The sequence below is a fragment of the Battus philenor genome, unplaced genomic scaffold (genome assembly GCF_028537555.1).
Source record: "Battus philenor isolate CCGP_79_NKW_IND1 unplaced genomic scaffold, ilBatPhil1.0.hap1 SCAF_13, whole genome shotgun sequence".
Classification (NCBI taxonomy): domain Eukaryota; kingdom Metazoa; phylum Arthropoda; class Insecta; order Lepidoptera; family Papilionidae; genus Battus; species Battus philenor.
In genome coordinates this window covers 9,693,287-9,713,985 of record NW_027181675.1, presented here as the reverse complement: position 1 = coordinate 9,713,985, position 20,699 = coordinate 9,693,287, and the positions used below count along the sequence as shown (strand labels likewise).

The following is a 20,699-nucleotide window of genomic DNA, read 5'->3' as shown; positions in this document are numbered from 1 at the left end:
TCCGAACTGCGTTAATCACTTATTTACGCCACGGTCCCCGTCCCGTCGGAGTATTTCTAATGAACGCCGGGAATACCGAGGAATCCTAATGAAGCGTGGGAATTTCGATTCTAATGAAGCGCAAGAGCGTAAACTTTGCTGGCAAACTTCATGCGGACTTTTAGGTGACAATTTGCAACTCGAGAACATCGTCCATCACTCCCAGGATAGAAGATTTTTGCTGGCCGAATATTTATTAACAATGCATTAAAATTATAAACCGGAGATACCTTTTGGTACTTGAAAGTAAAGAAAAATAAATAATTTTAAGTAAAAATTATAAGATTACCGCCGCTGCTTTCTGTCAAAGTATTTTTTTTTTCGAATGTAAAGAACATTGATTAAAAGACATTTAACAATTTGGCTTAGCGAATACGCGTTCATAGGTTAAAAAGTGACAGCGCCATTGAGCGGAACCATTATTATTTGCCGAACCTTTTGCTATTATCGTCATTATACGCTAAAAAAATAACGGTCGGTATGCTCTCTAAATCGCTTTGTGCAATTTACTAAAACATTGTCGATGCACATTCGTAGCACAGCGGGAAGTAATTCCAACCAGTTCCGCCGGATATATCTCACCGAGGGCACAGAGACCTACGACTAATCGCTTTGTCATTTCCGCAATCGACCACCTTGACGCCCTTTCCCCATATCTAATTACTCTTTGTTTACATTTATAATCCATTCGGTGAAATTTTCCTTTCTTTATATCAGTAATTTTTTTTTACTGTTATATATTCTTCAATTTTACCAGCGTTTTCATTCGATTCAATAATTAAGAAACAGTTTCGTTTAATTTAGTAGTAGCCTAGCGGTAGAGGATACAATCTTATATAGTTCACACTTTATGCATTAGTTATATAGGATTGCCACTACTAACAAACAAGTTTGTAAAGAATGGGCAACAGCGTCCTCTGCGTACTACAATACCACACTGCGTTCGCTAACCCGTCTGCCAAGCGTGGCGATTATGGTCTATACTGCATAGATAAATTTGAGAGAGACCTATGCCTCATGCTTGGCTTTTATGGGCTGAAACGACAACGATGATTTCTTATATTTTAAAAGACATCTAAAGTGTAAACACATAAAATGAACAAAATTCTTATGCTAGAATCCTGGTTCATAATAATTAGTTTTTATCTACAGGATGATTGGTTTATTAGTATAGAAGCTTTGACAGGGTGAGCGTATTGCTCCTTTCTTAGCCAAAAGCTTTAAAGCTTTTATACCTATTTGCAATCACTCTTAAATACATAAATTATTTTTTTACGGGAATAAGATAGACCCACAGTTTTTGGTAGTACAAAGTCCGCAGCGACAGATATTAAACAATAATTAAATTTAATATATATGACAATATAAGTAATTCGAATATTCAGAAGGCTTTTCTTACAATGATTTTTGGATAGCGTGTGAAATAATTCACAGTAAATGTACTATACATTCACCTCTTTAAAACTTTTACTACACCTAATAACAATTGTTCTTAATATGTTATATAGTTATTGTTAAATTATTAACTTTCATTTTTAAAATTTGGTTGCGTAATTACTATATAAGATTGTGATATATCATACGTAGAATGTACATATCAAAAAAGCTCATTCGCTTTAATGCACCCCAACGTCACGAACGTCTATTCTAAAACTTCGATTGACACTTTAAAAATTCAAGACAAACGCTTTTAGCCCGCCACAAGGGGACGTTAAAACTAACGTGGGAAGGCTTGAGCTCTCGGGGTGCATCGACTGAAGCCAACACATCAAACAGCTCCGTTGACTTAGCCGATGGGGTTATTGGATAGATAAACTTAAACCGAACCTCTTACAGCATACCTTTGTCACTACATTGTACTAACTCTTTTGTCATATTTGGGTACATTTTAAGTGTTCCATTAACTTGAAATACTTAGCTTCGAAAAACAGGAAAAATAGAGAGAATAAAAGTATTATAACTTTATCATATTACTATTAAAAAGTTGAACTTACATTTAAATAACGAAATTTTTAGATTTGCTATAATGTATCTGATTATATTTATGTTTATATTGTTGATGTGCCTTAAAGTTTAAATAAAACAAAATAGAAATTTTAAATAGACAATTAAAGATTTCAATAAAACGAGATCAGGAATAGGTGAATACTAATATATATCATTATTTATACTCTAAAAGCATGAGTATATAAATAGTTGTTGGCACGTGCCTGTTATAGATGCTGTTAATCTTATGTCCTGCAAGACGATCCCTCTAAACGTACCTATTTGGCGCAAGCGACAGTGACGTTCCTAATGTATGTTCGTAACGGAAAGCTAGCGGGAATATTCATTAAGAGAGCGTCTGCAGCCGCATCCGGCGGTTATCACACGAGACTCCGCCTTCGAGGAAGCCTCAAAGCGGCGTGCTCGGAGAAACACCTTTGAATTTACTTCCTATCCCTTCCGCGGCAAGAAAATAAACGATAACTAATGACCTGAATGTACTTCGAAATCAGAAGATAGAAGACGGTACTTTTAAATATTCTGTTAGTAAAATGTTTTTAATCTTTTGAATGTGAGTAAACAACTTTCAATTTTAATTGTTAAAGAAATTACTAACGTCACTTTCAAGAATATTTACATTTTTTAATATTTTTTTAATGACTATTCAAAGGCACCGGGGCTTTGTATAAGTTTTGAAATTATAAGAAAAATATTACACCGAACATTATAACTAGTTTTGTGAAATAACGTTTCAGTCATCTTTAATATCAAGTAATTTAATATTTATAGATAAAATTAAAACTGTAACCGCAGCCGGCGCAATACGGTGCCAGTGCAGCGACGGCCCCATCTCAAGTTTCCAATTATATCTCCTTCAGTTTAGCTAACTCATATAAAACTTCCAACGACCTGCGTCTTTAACTAGATAGCACCATCTTTCATATAAGGCTAGAAGCATTAAAAGCTAATCCATTCTGGCAGCTTTAAGAACTCTCATCGTGTCCTCCACTCATTGCATTAACTTCTTGTAAAGTAAATGCAAGCTAATTCATATGAGTATTCAGCATTCGAGTAGCGGTAGCCCAGCGGTAGAGAACTGAGACTTGCGATCGTAGGACCCGAGTTCAATACCCGGGATACAATCTTACATAATTCACACTTTGTGTATTAATTATATAGGATTTCCATTGCTCAAAAACAAGTTTCCAGAGAATGGGCAGCAACGTTCTCTGCGTACCATAATATCACACTGCGATCGCTAACCCACCTACCAAGCGTGGCGATTATGGTATATCTCCCAAAGGTATCTTTAGAACAGGCATATGCCTTACAGTGGACGTCTACGGGATGAAGCGACGGTATAATTCAGCTCGTTATTTAAATTCTCGTAAGCTTCTTGTATTTGAAAATAATAATATTTTCTCATTCATTCCTGTCAGCCGATAGACGACCACGACAAGTTATAGACCTCCCGTATAGATCGCCACGATAACCGGTCTTAACCATTTTCTAATAATTTACCACAAAATTTCAAACTAAATACCATATATATTTATTTAACACTCAATAAAATTTTATTGAAATTTCTGTGTTGTTTTATGCTAAAGTGGTATCATTAACATCATTAGTATTAAGAATGAACGACTTAAATTTCATGACAATATTTACAGTTATACCTGGTAGATGTAAAAGGCTTCGAAATTAAATTTTAATTAAAAAAATCTCTATGTTCTTGTATATTGTATTCATAGCGTGAATTTTACATAACCAACATGAATATTGAGAGTGCGAATGCTGAACATCGATGCAATCATGTTAGTGAAAAATTATTTCAATTTGGTACCCTGAAAATGGCCGCGCGTGTACGGTAATATGCCATTACCTTCGTAACAAAGTTACTCTCGACTAAATTCTACCCCCGGGCGCTCAACCGGCCAGATTCGCACATTTCTCTCGTGTACACATGAGAACATGAATTGTCACTGATATGGAATGTCGTGAACTGATGCCGTGTTGAACTCGTAGGCATATATATATTTTTAATAATAATACTATCGTTTACTAAGCAATATTTTAGTATTAAAACATAACTGTTTTGCGCTTTTCGTATATTATCTTTGCAAAACTTTTAACAGTAATGACTTTTAATGAAGCCGTACAACATCAAAACAGTAAAGTATTTTGTATGTTATTTTAAAGGATTCTCTTTCCACATAGCGATCGTAAAAGTAAATTACCACAAAAAATGGATTAATGTCTTTTAGATAAACGATCTAGCAATTACAAAAATACATAGTTTACGGCAAAGACATATTAAAGAAGTAAAACTTTCAAATGAAACAAACTGAATTAAACAAAAACAAATTTGAACAGCCGTATCAATAGTGTTTAAAAAATAAGCATAAACTAATTGACTAATTGACGATTTTAATCAATAAACGAAATATATAATATATGAAAAATAAGAGTTATCTCATTACCTTTATATAATTGATAACTTTTTCTATTCAAAAAAAATTAAATGACACCAAATTATAACTACAATAGTGATATATGGATATGTTAAATTATAAACAAAACTCAATTTTAACTACACTCATTATACTAAAAATACAACTAGTAAATGCCCTATTTTACAATAAATATCTTTTTCTTAGCATTTTATTACTTCATAGAATGAGAGAAAGTTATTTAAAAAACTCACAATACCGTATAAACTTATTTTAAATCGCTAATCGAATCCGACACTGTATAATTCGTAAAATGAAACGTCGCGTCGCATAACCTATTCAAAATTGGAATTTCCTCACTATGAAAGAGTTGCTTCAAATCCTTTTCTGCGTCAAAGAATAGAGGAGAGACTGCCGTTGAAATCCCCAGTGAACATCAATGCCTATTGCCACGTCGCTTATCTACAATGTACGGGAAAGGACGACAGTGCGGGACGGGAGAAGCATTTCAAAGGAGCGCATTACTGCCACGAGTGAACAACTATTATGTCAATCGTTACCAGCAACTCTTGCTAAAAACTACACTTATTAAAGGTTTTGTTAAGATACTGTTATATTTTAATGCCGATTAAACAAAGTCCTAAATTTATCACATCTTAATGTAAAATTATCCCAGTATTACTAAATTAAAAATAATGTATATATTGGTATGCATGCCATCAAAGTAGCAAAAAAATGTGCACACATCATTCAGATATTTGCGTGTTGACATATATTATTTTTTATATCAGCGCATCGAAAATTCGAAATTATTACCTTACAATTTATTATACCGGCACATGCTGCAACACATGCATGTAGTTAATATCATGTTTTTATGTTTTTGTACTTATCGGTTCAAAAATTAATGCTTAACTTAATCAAAAAAAATATATTTGTTTATTATGCTACTTAATCCCGTCTATCGCCTTCAAGCAACCAGACAACTTTATATGAGTATTTGAAAATGTCTTTCTTCTATTTTATTCTTCCATTCATACTGGTATACTTGTAATATTGAAGAGTTAATTAATCGTACAAGCTTCAAACAAGGCTCATGCACGACATATATAATTTTAAAAATATTAATTTTCTTATAACATCAGCATTTATTTCATGTAATAAAAGTAGGTATCATCAAGAGGGGCGATTCACGGGCGAACAATTTTAATGGCTCGCTGACAGATTATTTCAGAAAATTAAATTTTAGCTCGTTGGACACAGACCATAAACTTCATGCTTACAAATCTCTTTGTTATGACATCGTAACGAGATTATGTCCGTTTCTGCCGTGAAGACGTCGCCATGTCGTCACAATACGCCATCTTTTATTATTTCGCGCTGCAAACACGGAGCCCCTCCCCAACTCTATGAATTATACAGAAACATTTTAATGTCAATAAAATCAAGAAGTTAATTTGAATATCATAAAATTTTCACCAAAAACTGTCGTTTCTACTACACGTCTTTAGTATATTTCAAACTTTATAATATGGTAGCAGATGTGCTTGTAATATGGTTTCGATACGGTAAAGGCTCTCTAACGGGCACGGTATGTACGGTAATAACGTATTGTGACGGTTTGTAAGGGTCACGTGGTCACGTGGACTTCAGTTTGCCGTAAGGACTCACGTGTACGGTGGTACACTTTCAACTTACGTAGGGCAATTAATTAAACCACATTATACAAAATATATTTATTTCATTGAAAACTTAATAGAACAAACCAAAATTTGTTAAGTTTTTATTAATTTCTGTGGCAGTGAACGGGAAATACGGCTCGTGGAACCGACGGCTGTAGAGGCCGAAAGGTTCTCGGTTGGTTGTCGGTTGGTCCTCCACAAGGGGAGCCCCGATAGACCGGTCACCGAACACGTTGTAAGACCTTTAACTTGCAGTGGGCGATTACCAGCTGATATGTTGATGAAGTTAATGTTTTGTAGTTACACACTTATTTAAAAAAACCGCTATTTCGAAATAAATCCCGCAACATTAATAAATCCTACGTTCTTAATATCAGTGTGGCTTCATCTCCAGTACTCAAATAAACTTATATTGTCCAACAAGTATTTCAAAAACTTTCCGAAGTACGCAACGTGCCTTGAAGTCCTTCAAAGAGCAACCGCAACAAACTTGGTTCTGTCACGTGCTCGTTAAACGGTATTCATTGTTTGCCGGATTTGAATTTTCGTTTAAGTCTTTAACTGGCTTCGTCAACGTTTCTTATTATAGCTAAAATTGCCCAACGCAAATTAACTGACTGTCGAAACAGTTTCGAAAAAAATTACGCCAAACGAAAACTCTGACAATAAGAATACGTAGAAATTGAAAAACATTTTAATTACTTTCATGTATATTGATCAATTTACTTTCGCAGCTTTTGCTGTTATGTAAAGCAATTAATTTAATTAACTGTCGCGATAATTAGTGACTAAACAAAAGTATTTTACAGTGGTTTTTAAACAATAGGTGGTTAAGTTAGGAGTTATTCGTCTGACCGCACGCATTATATTGAACCGACATTACTTTGAAATGCGGTAGCAAATTTCATCCACGGTTTGCAATTAACTAGTCGGCTGATGTAGTGCGAGCGGCAATAATAAATTTGAAGCGGTTTCCATCAGTCCGCCGGTCCACCAATTCACCATCCCGGGGCACAAACCATTAAAAGACTTGATTAAACATTTCGCGCGTCTCATTTCGCAGAGTAGCATAATTGTTCGCAGTACAGGTTTGATCTTGTATTACAGAGTTTTTTAATACATAAACTTGCATTTTGTTCTTATACTGTCATATGGATCACGTATCATCAGTAAAATTAAAACTATTTGGCTTTTTAGCACTGTTAAAATTTTAAAAAACAAAAAAAAAATAGTTTATACCTAAAAGATGAGTTAAAACTAAAAGCCACCATCAGTATTATAACATAGTGTTATGTCTTCAAGCCCAATATTCTTGTGTGGTACCTAGGTACATATACAAGGTTTTGTGTTACAGATTTTTGTTAATAAAAAACTGCATCTGTACTTCGATACAATATAACTGAAATAATGATGATGTCGGTGAAACGAAAAATTAAATTTGTGAAAGCGGCGTGTATTGTTCGTTTTTATTTGCTTCGTGGTCCCTAATAATATTATTGAAATTGTTTACAGTGACCACGGCGCGGTGGTTGGTATTAATTAGCCGCGGAAGCGATATTTTATACATCGAATTTGTTGCACTAATATGAACACGATGACCGCAGCACTGGCAAACGGGAGTGTTTGTCGGCATTTTATACTGAATATATCGAATGGAACTCGCCATAGCAATAATGTAGTGCTATTTTTCGTTGCTATTAAACAATTATGGATAATTGAAAGCAATTTCCTTTTTTATACACTTAATTCATGGTAAAATTTCATGTAAACCGCTATCTAGTAAATGTATAAAATTACATATTTTTAAAAGGTTCTGAATCGTTAGTTTATTGTTTAGTTTCTAAAATCTATAAAGAGTAATATGCCTTCCAGTTAAATATTTTAAGTTTAATTTAAAAACGTGTTTGGTATTTAAACAGGATTTTGTTTTAAAGAGTTACGTAAAAAAAAAGTTTTGTGTCTTTACCTTATACCATAAGTGATACAAATCTCATCGTTCGCCGTCAACGTTTGAACCTGTAGAAGGCACAGGTCTCCTGCTAAGATATTTATGGGGGGATATACCGTAATGGCTACGTTGGGCAAGCGGTGCAGAGTGTGATATTATGGTACGGAGAGGACGCTGCTGCTCTTCTGGAAACTTGTTTATGGTCGGTAGCAATCCTGTGTAATTAAAGCACAAAATGTGAATTATATAAGATTCGAACTTACAACCTACAATCGCAAGTCTCAGTCCTCTAGCGTTGGGCTACTAATGCTCGCTAAATCTCTATTATTATAAATGACTTAGTAGTAAACGATTATATAGGTAATAGTATTGCTGTTTTTGGTTAATAACAAACATCAACCTTCGTACTAAACACAATATGATTGATAATAGGGGCAAAAGTTTTAAAGGAGCCAATGTATTACTCATTTCCTCTCAATAAGTAAGCTACACCCTATCCAAAAATTAGTAGTTTCAGAAATATTTAATAACGTAGTGATAGAAGAAACCTTTTCAAAATTCAGTAACTATAAATACATATTGAAAATTAATAATTGTTTTCAATATGTACCTGTATACTTTTTAATGCCAGAAGTTATTAGCCTGTCGCAAATCAATAAAAAAAATTTAACATTTTTTAGAGTAATCACTCAAGGGCGACAAATGAGCAACGTCACTCCTTTAGAGCTTTTAAACCTATAACCAATCACCTTGTACATCTTCTGATTTTGAAAGTTGTTGAAACGGTTTAGATTATTTTATATGCAAATAAATTATAACAAATTGCCTTTTTTCAGCCTGTCATCAGTACGGCGGCCATCGCAGTTGGATCCATACGGAACCCGCAGCGTGTTGGCGCGCGCGCTCGACGTGTGGCAGCAGGCTTCCAGATTAACATTTACCGAGGTCAATTCCGACGAGGCTGACATCGTCGTGTCCTTTGCCAAGTAATATATCCTTAATTAAATTTTCACTTAAGAATTTAGAGTTTTATGCCTTCATCATCAACTTGTCAGTTAGAAGACGCCATCTAGAATTAGAACGAAAGAGAAAGATAGAATGAATTTTGGAAAAAAAGAGTGGAACGATAGATCATGTGAAGAATGATAGTAGAGAATGAAAATGAAAAGGACAAGGAAAAAAATTTTAATAAGACAAAAAACGACCCTGTCCTTCCTAAAGATAGGGGAATAGGAGGCCCCCAATAGTGGGGGCCAATAAAAAAAAACAGACCCCATCTACAAGGCATAAACTTGTCCCGAAGATGGCTGCGATGATCGGTCTTACATTGCCCGCTTCCAGCGACTTCCTACCACCTTGGCTAAGTCGTCGATCTACCTAGTGAGGACCTAATCACGCCGCGTCTACCGGTTCGTGGTCGACACTCAAGAACCTTTTGGCCACAATAGCCGCCCACTGCCACTTCAGACAAGAAATTCTTCAAAATACATCAGTGATCTTAGGTATTCTACGGATCTCTTCATTTATAATGCGATCTCGCCGCGAAGCATAGCGCTCTCCATTGTTCTCTGGGTGATCTTAAGCCTTCTCAAACGGCTAATCGTAAACGGCCACATTTAAGATCTAACCAAGCCATCACCGAAAACACGTGTTGGTCAGACATCGCGGTGTTTTGGCTTGCGTATGCTAATTCTATGTTACCTTTATTTAAAACGAGATAAATAGAAAAACCTTTATCAAACATGAATTCCCTTCTCTTAAGCTTTTTGATAAATTTAATAAAAGTGAAAACTATGGCTGAGTGTGTCAGACCTTTGCCAACCTTACTACCAATTGATTACTATTCAACGCAAACCTTTCCGTAGTCGATTCACTTTCTTTAAGGTACGTGACTTGCCAAATTCACTTTAACAATAATCTAATACTTAGGTAGATGTTACCTGCTAAAAAGGTAAATTGCTCTATTCATGCTGTTACGGAATTTAAACGATTTATTAAGTTTTATATTTTTACTTTAGATTGAATAAATATAATAATATATACTGCGAACTTGTTCTGGAGTTCCGTCTCGTGAAATGTTTATGTTTTGCTATAAAATAATAAATATTGAAAACAATATTGCATTTTTATACCAATTTCAGTTGCGTATTTTCACCAAAAATTGTTATTGTACTAAAGAAAATCTAGTTTAAAAGACCACCAGCTCTGCAAGAGTCGCATACGAATGAACGGAGGGCAAAGTTTCGCTTATTAAATGACCGTAGACAGCGATGATATGAGAAAGTATCGCCGACAAAAACCTGGCTCGCGAACATATTGCGACGGACATATTGCAAACTTTCATCCCCAAGTTTTCTATGGCTTATTTTTTAAGCAATCTAAATCTTTTTTATATATAGTTACCAAAGCATCGATTTTTGAAAAACAATATTTTTTTATTACTTAAAGCGCTCTTAACCAACATTTGAATTTTAATGTTTCGTCACGGAATTTTATGTTTAAAAAATAAACCGAACTATAAAGTATGAAATTATCCGAAAAATTGCATGAATTGATTTTGCTAAAATTAGATTAAAAACCATTACATGTCTGAAATTTTATCACTTAATTTATCCAACTTTTTTCGAAATCGTATAATTCATTTTACACATTGTGAAGAATTCAAATTTTTCATGTATTCATTCTATAGAATGAATAGTCATAAAAAAATTATTTTGCGTAATGAATATTTTACGAACACTAAAAGTATCGTCTTAATTGTTTTTATAAACATATATTGACGTAGACTGATACTCAGTACTAACGTTCATTGTGTTTCACAATATTCCACCACATTTCACAATATTTTCAAACTTTAAACGAAAATTTATTTTGAAGTGTTCAAAATGTATATGTAATATACATTTAAAATATTTGTTCATATATATATATGTTTATATATATATATATATATATATATATATATATAAGATATATTTATAAACATAACATAAATTCATAATCATAAAAGACAAACACTATTAAGCTATAAATCATTGCCAAGCTCGGAAATTTACCATTAAGAACCCATTAAATTTGATGACGTCTGCCAACGATACTTCCACATACCCGAGGACTACAAAAAGGTTCAGTAGTCTAGTTAGAGCCTTTATTGGATACTCATTTGAATATCTAGACATACAAATACAGGCAAATAGCAGTTATGATAAAAGTCGCGAATACTATTCTGATAGCGAAAGTTGTATGAATGTTACGTCTCGAGTGCGTAAAGATTAAAATAAAAATATTTAGTTCTTTTCAGAAATCGATTTTAAAAAACAACTTCGATAAATTTACAAAGTTGTTTTTAAGTCTGATAGGAATGAAAATACGATGTGCTAGGGTTTGAATTATGATTTACTGACACAATGAAATAGTAATTACCTACAGGTGTATTGTATTCGTTATAATACTTATTATTTAATATTGGTCTATAATTGAGTTATTTATGTAAAGAATACGTTAGTAAAAATTCCAATCAATTCTTGTTTGATATTTCACATTTCTAAATTAAAACAAGAATAATTTAATATTTGTACGAATTAAGCCTGTGTATTTTTTTACAATTAAATTTTCTATATTTATTTATAAAATTATTTTATTAATAATAGACGCAAACTTTCTTTAGGTATGTACAATTCTGCCCTTCTTTAGGTCTAGATCTGTTGCTTTTACCATAAAATTATTAAAAAATGGTTTAGAAACCAAATATAGGATTGTGTTTAACTACAGTTGATATTGCAGAACAATAAATATTTTTAGCAATACTCTATGTATAAAATAACACAATACTTAGCAATCATTTACATGACTAAGACATAAAACAATCGGGGCTGTTATCAACTCGGTGTTAACGATTTAAATACAGCTAGAACTTTTCCTTCAAAAACTCAATAACGAAACCTCGCTAATATTGCGTGAAATATGCATGGGTCTTTCCACTGTTTTGTTGGTGGGAAAAATGATTAGGTTGGTAGTGGACGGGCGCTACCCGAGGGAGGCAAGTTTGATTGCTCTGCCGACTCTATCCACTGAAGCCGCTGTTGTTTGTTGCGGAATGAATACGTTACTCCTATATGACTATTTTAATTGGGTATCTCCCGACGACTTTGCCAGCAACAAAGAACAAGCGCAACCGAGTTAATGATTGTAACTTTATTTAATAAAAGTATTCTAGCTATATTTATAAACAAACATTTTTTTCAATTTATTTATATGTTTAAGTATATTTAATATGTATTTAAAATGGTTTTTCGTTGTATTGTTTATCAAATATGATATTGATATTTACCCTAACGCATCTTAAATAGGCGAATACTGTACACTTTCTTTAATTAAGAAACTACTTCTTTTTTCTTCTTTAAAATTCTCTATATATGTTCTATAAAGTATATATAATTGGATGTAGACCAAGAAATAAAAAAATGTTACTAGACTGAAAAGAAGGATTAATATTTAATTTTTTTTTCACAGACGTTACCATGATGACGCCTATCCTTTTGACGGTCGCGGATCGATTCTCGCTCACGCGTTCTTCCCGGGATCCGGACGAGGTGGCGACGCACATTTTGACGATGATGAACTTTGGCTGTTGCAGCCTAAGAATGACGACGAAGAAGGTAACCCATAAAAACTGACCATAACCTTAAGAAGTTTTTGGCTGAAAACATAATACGAGAGTTTCCTTAGAAATTAGTAAATGATTTCTAACCCTTTTCTTGAACTTTTTTACACAGAAATCGAAATATTTCATACATCACCGTAATATAAGGCAAACAATCAGTATGAAACCTGTCAAACTTAACGACGGCATCTACAACGAGGAAATTCTTCCCGGATGCCGTATCAGTCTACAGCATACTCTGACAAGTTCTGCCGGACACTTGTCTGGTAAAAATGTTCACTGGGCACTGGGGGTTCTCAGAGTACCTGCGTAGGCTTAAACTCAAGGAGATTCGCTCGTATCGCAATCGGTAGGAGAATTGAGTAAGAAGTGTTGCCTCCCTCATAGGCGACGGTTAAAGTCGCCCTGTCTTCCTATAGTTCTGTAGAAAAGAGGTACAGTGCCCGATAAACAAAAATAAAAGTCAGGTTTAAAACAATGGTCGGATAATATCCACGGTAAGTTACATCTGCAAACAAAAACAGGTACTGGAATAATATTAGTAAGATTAGGTATAAAAAGAGTTTTACGGCACAAAAAATATTATTAGAAATAAAAAATAAAATAAAAATCTTAAACGAGTCAACTAAACAGTGATACTGTAATAATCTGTGATCTAGGAATAAGAAGAAGGGAAGGTAGGCGATATGTAACAAATTCTAACATAAAAATATATCAGCTTCACCAACAACCAAAAGTTATTGTGTTCACTTTGTAGGTTATAAACTATATTGGTCCTTTTAGGGGATAGTAGAGTGTTGTTAAATTTTGTGTAATGCAGGTTTAAACGAAAGTTTATATGATTATAGTAAATAAAACGATCGGATCCCAAGCGATAGATGAATATGTGCATTTAAATAAAAGGTACATGGACCTACTTTAACATGAAAGAGCTCATACGAGGCAGTTAATTAAGCTTCTGTCGAAAGCGTAGTTTTTCCGCGAAAAGTTCGTTGGGAAATGAGCGTGTCGCGGTCAGCGCTGTTTGACATGCAAATGACAGGGCGCGGTAGCCAGGCCTGGCACACCTATATTGTAAATGTTACTTTAACCCTATTTCGATTTTCTGAATACCTTTTGCAAAACTATTTAGATCTCATACATGGGAATAGCTCACATTTTTAACTATTGTTGATGAAAAAAATCATAAAACAAAAATACTTATAACTCCTAATCAAAAATGGCAATAGAATTCTTGATACTCACAATTAATTACACACATTTTACTGTGATAATTAACAGAGAAATTACAATTGAGGTTAAGTAAGTAAAACTATGAAATATTTAAAAATCTTAATGACTTCGGTATTAACCGATCCATACGCATGTTCAATTACATAAGTTAACGGTATGTAATAAGATTACTTATATTAAAAAAATGTTTCTTTCTTAAATTTATTATCAAAGTGGTTTAATATATCTGTAGGTTTTAATATGGGAGAAGAGGATAGTAGTGCAATCATTTTAGATTCGTCATTTAAGTCTTCTCTGCGTACGAATATTATTGAAATCATAACACGTGACAGCTTTAATTAAATCTGATTATATCGGACAAAAGCTCAACAGAAACGTTGCACAAACGTTGCGTCGAGTTAAGTACCAGCTAAGCTATTTTAAAACTGCGCACGTAACCTTCATTTGTTCACTACGAACAGTGGACGGTTAATGAACAAAATCGCATCACGGCATACATAACGCGCACGTGTACCGAAGTATCATAGGACAGACATTGCACATTAATCCATCGCAGCCGCTCACTGCACATGTAAACACGGACGCAACGCAATACGACGACCGACCGCAACGGACCAGGCACGCTTTACACATACCCCTTTATACGTGATAATTTACATACACATGTATACAGGGACGTAAAGGGTGCCCCTCCCCGTTTAGACTACTACTCTTCTTAGAGAAACCTGGGCCTGACCATGTCGTAGTGCTAACAAAAGATTTAAGAATATTAGCGACTTTACGATAACCGGTGGAGAAAGTACACTTTTTAAATTGATAAATATCTTCGAAAATTTTTTGAAAGTTTATCGAAGATATAAAATGCATCATCATCACCATCATCCTTATTGCCGAAGGAGTTCACTGTTCGATACAGGCTTTCCCCAGAGGTTTCCAATAAGAGCTGTAAGAAGTAGCCTACATCCAGCGTCACGTCTTAAGAAAGTCGTCTTTACACTTTATACGTACTGCGACGTGACTTGCCCACTTATATACTATAACTTGCTAACCGCTGGGCTACGTCGATTACTTTCATTTAGATACATTTGCATTCCTGTTTAGCTTTAGGCACCTAAAAGACTGTTGGATTATCATGCACATATATTTTTGACAGGTACATCGTTGTTCGCTGTTGCCGCGCACGAATTTGGTCACTCTCTTGGTCTAAGCCACAGTTCAGTAAAAGGTGCTCTTATGTTTCCTTGGTATCAAGGTATTCAACCTAATTTTGTACTGCCAGAAGATGACCGTAACGGCATACAGCAAATGTATGGTAAGTATTAAATTATCAATATTCATTTCATTTCATTCATACAAAGAAAGGCCCAAAAACTTATTATAATATTTTTAGGTTCGAAAGAGACTGAGAGAAAATGGGGAAAAATACCTTACTATCGTCCAATAGAAACACCTCCGCCTACAACTACAACCACCACAACCACAACAACTACAACTACCAGGAGACCGTATATCCACCATCACCATAATACCCATCCAGAACGCCATCCTAATCATCGACCTTACACGCCATACCCTCGGAACCCAAATAAATATCCTACGTATTATCCAGAACGACCAAGCTACCCTGACAGACCTAACTACCCCGAGAGACAACCATATCCGGACAGGCCAAGCTACCCGGACAGACCAAACTATCCTGATAGACCAAACTATCCGACTTATTATCCCGACAGACGTCATTACAACGCTAGTGAGGAACATCCACGACGAACGAACCACAATAACTACCCTCGACCCACAGAAACAACTACTCAGCCTACAACATATCGTCCGCGGTATCCGCATATTCGACCTGATTATCCAAGTTATCCCAAACCTAATAATCCCAATCCCACAGATCCGCGAAAGGATTACCCTAAAAATAAACCATACTATCCAGTTAAGACTACCGTTAGACCACGTCCTACGGTGCCGCATACTACACCACTTCCAGATAAGCCTGATGCTTGCGACACTACTTACGACGCTGTTGCGCTAATACGCAACGAACTTTTTATATTTAAAAATAGGGTAAGTACCATCATTTTTCTTATACGTTTATTATTCCAGAAATTAATTTTAAAAACGATAAATATATTTGTTTAGTGACTATCATAACACGATAAGTTCGTAAAAGATGCAATATTTATTTAAGCATTTCATTACTATTATAATAATGAAAGAATTATCATATCTAAGATTTAAGAATTACAACTTCATATAATACTTTTAAGGGTTAAATCGAACAAGCTATTCACTTGATTATTCGTAATACGCTGTACCCATTACAACGTGAAAGATATTTCTTAAGAAGAGAACTGCTCTAGTTAGAGTAACAGCTATTTCACTTTTATGACTTTATATTCGAGCTATTAAGATATTATGTCTTTCACTTAAAATAAAATATTAATATTACTTTATACAATCATCGCTTGCGCCTATATAATTTTTGATGATGCAATATGCTGATAATGAAAGAAATTCAGCTAAAATGTTTTATGCAAGACATATTTTTATATAATAAAGGTCTGGTAGAGATGGCCTCGAGTGATAAGACCGCCTCTTGTACTATATGAATCGTTTCTTTTTTCCTCTGTTTATTTCTATTTTATATTATTGTCTATGATATGTATATGTGTATATGTCTATGGAGAAAAAAGTGTTAATAAATAAATAAAATTTTTAACCACTACTTTTTTACAGTATCATTGGAGGATAGGTGCTACGGGTCATTATCCCGACTATCCTATTGAAATTACAAGAATGTGGACTGGACTTCCTCGGAACTTGACACACGTAGATGCGGTATACGAAAGACCAGACAGAAAAATTGCTATATTCATAGGTACGAAAAATAATATGTACCGAAAACAAAACATTATTTAAAATCAATTGTAATGAACAACATACTTTTCGCACTTAAATTAATAAATTGTAATCATAATTATAAAAATTTTAAATTCTTTTTCCTATTTTTTAAAAGATAAATTAATTTTATCATAAAAAATATTGAATGCTGCATAATTCTTAATTGATTATAATTTCGAAACTTTTTAGGTAATGAACTATACTTATTTGACTCCCAATATTTAATACCGGGTTATCCGAAAAGCTTAAGAAGTCTTGGGTTACCTGAAAGCTTGGAAAAGTTAGACGCCGCAATGGTTTGGGGGCACAACGGAAAGACATACTTCTACAGTGGCACCATGTATTGGAAGTGAGTATTTAATCTTACAGTTACCTGTGAGGCCGCGACTGTCACTTTATTAAAACCGAAGTACTCATACCATAACGCAACGAGTTCTGTCCTAAGTTTATAATTACGAAAAGATTCATTGAGATTAATTTGACGGCGATTTCAAATTTATAATATACATCAATTTTTCGCAATTATATACTTGTCATATATCAAGAAAGATTCATAGCCAGGTACAATGCCATCTTATTTTAACAATTGTGATAAATGTAAAAACAATCTCTAGACGTAAAAGAATATCTATTACTTATACTTATTTAATAAATAATAATTGTGATTTCAATACGGATATCTTCGTACCTGACCATCAATCGGATGGTCAATTTGATCATCTTATATATACATCTAACGATCGATATGTTTTTGAAAGTGATCACACATTCCAAAGCGTAATAATTATACTATTTAAGCTGAAACTTTTACTTGTAAGTTTTTATTTGAGTAAATAATAACTGTAACATAAATTTCAGATATGATGAAGACGAAGGCCGTGTAGAGCTAGATTATCCACGCGACATGGCTATGTGGAAAGGCGTCGGATATAACATAGACAGTGTTTTCCAATGGAAAGATGGTATGGAAATATTAATTTATATTAACTTTTATAACTTAGGCAAATAGTTGCTTCTTTTCTTGCAGTGTTAGCCTAAAACAGTATTTTAGATCAATTAAATATTCAAAAGTCTAAAACCATTTAAATTATTAAAATTTAGATGACAATTCCATTGCCATCAATGGATTTTAAATAATGGAGGTAAATTAGAAGTTTTTGTGTTCCAATTTTTGCCTTGCTTATTTACATTATTACACTAAACCTTTATTACACTAAAAGATGAAGAGTTAATATTTTCCGTTTTGCTAACAATCATAATATAAAACAATTTCAACATAGAATTACCACTATAACGATTTAGTAACGAATAAGCTCTTACAAGCTGTGTTAAACTTTATTAAATTTATTAATTAATGTGTTATGTTGTGGAGTTTCTTTCTGCTTTTTCTTCACAAATTTAACAGGCTTCGAAGCAATGTGTATTAAAAATTAAATAGATTGAAAAATTAATAGGTTGACGATCATAAAGAGTTGTGTTAAAAGTTCCAATGTTTGATAAACCAATTTTATCTTTTATCTTTATCTTTACAACTCTTATTTTATCTCCACAGGTAAAACATACTTTTTCAAAGGGAGAGGGTTTTGGAAATTCAACGACCTACGGATGCGGGTAGAACATGAGAGACAACTGCCTTCAGCACCATTCTGGATGGGTTGCCCTACCGAGCACGGCGGAAGACGGGCACCGTTTAGAGCATTGCCAGCCCCGGGTTCCACTTTGCGTTCTCCAAGTTCTGCCACTACAGTTACGTTCAACTCTTTATTATCGTTTGTCTTAATCATATCAGCAATTGTTTCTCGATATTGTTCGTAAAACGTTGTATTTTGTCGCCTATGTTCTATATGTCCTATTCTACAAAATCCTATACATTCATACTTATCTCCATGTATTAAGTAGGTACTTTTTTTCTAATAAGTGAATTATAATTTGCAATTAGAATAAAACCATATCTTCAACTTTTTGTAAAAATGCCACTTACTGCATTGTAATAAAAGTTTTAACGTATGTAATGTATATGTTAATAATACCAGACTTAATATACGATTAGTACCTTTGCTAAAGTTAACCATTTTCATAATATTTTCATAGTAGGTTTTTACGTGATTAACCAAATTAAGTACAATAAATGATGTTGTCATTTGAAAAACATGCAAAAACAGTCATTAAAATCCAAGAAAAATTTAATGCTTCTTAATAATCTAGCATGAGTAACCACATTAATAAACATTTATTATGTATATTTAAACACATATTGATATTATTATTTACATAAAATAGTAACTTCGTGTACATCTTATCAATCAAAAATATCTCTGGTGTAATTGTATAATTAAAATGCAACGTTTACCGGCAATCCACGAGTCAATAACTACATATCGAAAGTATTTCTGATGTAATAAGGTATACAAGTTGTAAGTATTGCATGTACGCAAATATTGCAGTGCCCGTCGTAGTATTAACTTTAGCCGCGTTAAAAATGTAATATGCGTTAGAATAATTCTAGTAATGAGGCGTAATTTTTAAATGTTATTTGTACATTTTGATCTCAACATGATTGAGTGCTTGGTTTTTTATATGTAAGGTATATAACACCATTTATTTAGCTTCTGTACAGTTTGTGTTGTATTTACTACTTACTAAAAATAGTTATATTCAATTTATATCAATAAGGTGTAAATTAAATAGGTCACTAGAGGCAACATACAGATTTAAATTAAAACGTGAAGCGAATCGTCTGAAATTTACTACAAAATAAAGCCAACGTCTGATATCATTTTATAGTACATTTTGCATACTTCTTCTAGAGTCCCAAAATAGCCAAAAACTTTTATCTAAAGGTTATAATCTAATTCTGTAATAATAGTAAGTACAATCTTCAGAATCCTATAGTCAGATCTTTTGTATCCCTCAGTGAGCTTCTCAAATTTCACTTGAAAACGTACGACATATGTCCAATTTACGTTACTCACTTTACGCAGCTTTTGAACGATTTAAAGTCCAAATTATATGGTTCATTGAAACATATTTTTATATCATACTTTTTTGATTTAAACTAAATATTTTTATATTAATGTCTATTACAATGTTACGGAAGAAGTAGCATACTTAACCTGTTTTTACATCTTAAACAAAAAAAAATTAATAAAAATATTTAAATCCTCGGTTGCTATTATTAAAACTGCAACTGTAGATTAAATAGATTAAATACTTCTTTATTATTGTACACATTTTAAAGACATAAACCATGCCTTTACTCTACAAATAGCATATGTAGTATTTTGTTTACGACTGTACAAAACATTATAATAAGAAAAATAAAATAGATATTTTGTACTTCCCATAAATTACTTTCCAAAGTTATATTTATAATGAACCGTCTAAATTGGACTAAAACTAATTCTTATTTACACTCTATTCTCTTGAAGTCTTATATATAATTATATCAATACATAATATATAGCACAATATATAGCAATCTATAGAAATACATCAAATACAGATTATTTTCACAAGAATGCCTTAATAGACATTAAAGCTTATAATAATATTTGACTTGAAGATTAGTCGTGTACATTTTTATTAGTATTAAACAATGTAGTTATATATCTCTTATGCTGGTTAAAAGAGGTACACATTATCTGTAATTTGTAAATTATAATATATCGTTAAGGCATTAGTTAACTTTTCAATTGAATGTTTATTCATCATCATTATGAATGTAGCTTGAAATAATTATAAAGTATGGCCTTATATGACTACTAAAACTGTGTTTGAAAAACTAACAACTG

At 33.1% G+C, this 20,699-nt stretch overlaps 1 protein-coding gene across 2 annotated transcripts in view; it reads left to right on the top strand.

Annotated features, from left to right (window-relative positions):
• Positions 1-18,879, top strand: part of Mmp2 (Matrix metalloproteinase 2) — a 199,107-nt gene extending 180,228 nt beyond the window's left edge. For both annotated transcript variants that reach the window (XM_068777026.1, XM_068777025.1), the window contains exons 5-12: positions 8,942-9,091; positions 12,618-12,763; positions 15,155-15,313; positions 15,392-16,071; positions 16,744-16,885; positions 17,098-17,257; positions 17,767-17,870; positions 18,461-18,879. In XM_068777026.1, the coding sequence (XP_068633127.1) occupies positions 8,942-9,091; positions 12,618-12,763; positions 15,155-15,313; positions 15,392-16,071; positions 16,744-16,885; positions 17,098-17,257; positions 17,767-17,870; positions 18,461-18,723 (1,804 nt within the window). In that variant the 3' untranslated portion in view covers positions 18,724-18,879. The remainder of the gene's footprint in view (positions 1-8,941; positions 9,092-12,617; positions 12,764-15,154; positions 15,314-15,391; positions 16,072-16,743; positions 16,886-17,097; positions 17,258-17,766; positions 17,871-18,460) is intronic.
• Positions 18,880-20,699: the final 1,820 nt, after the last annotated feature.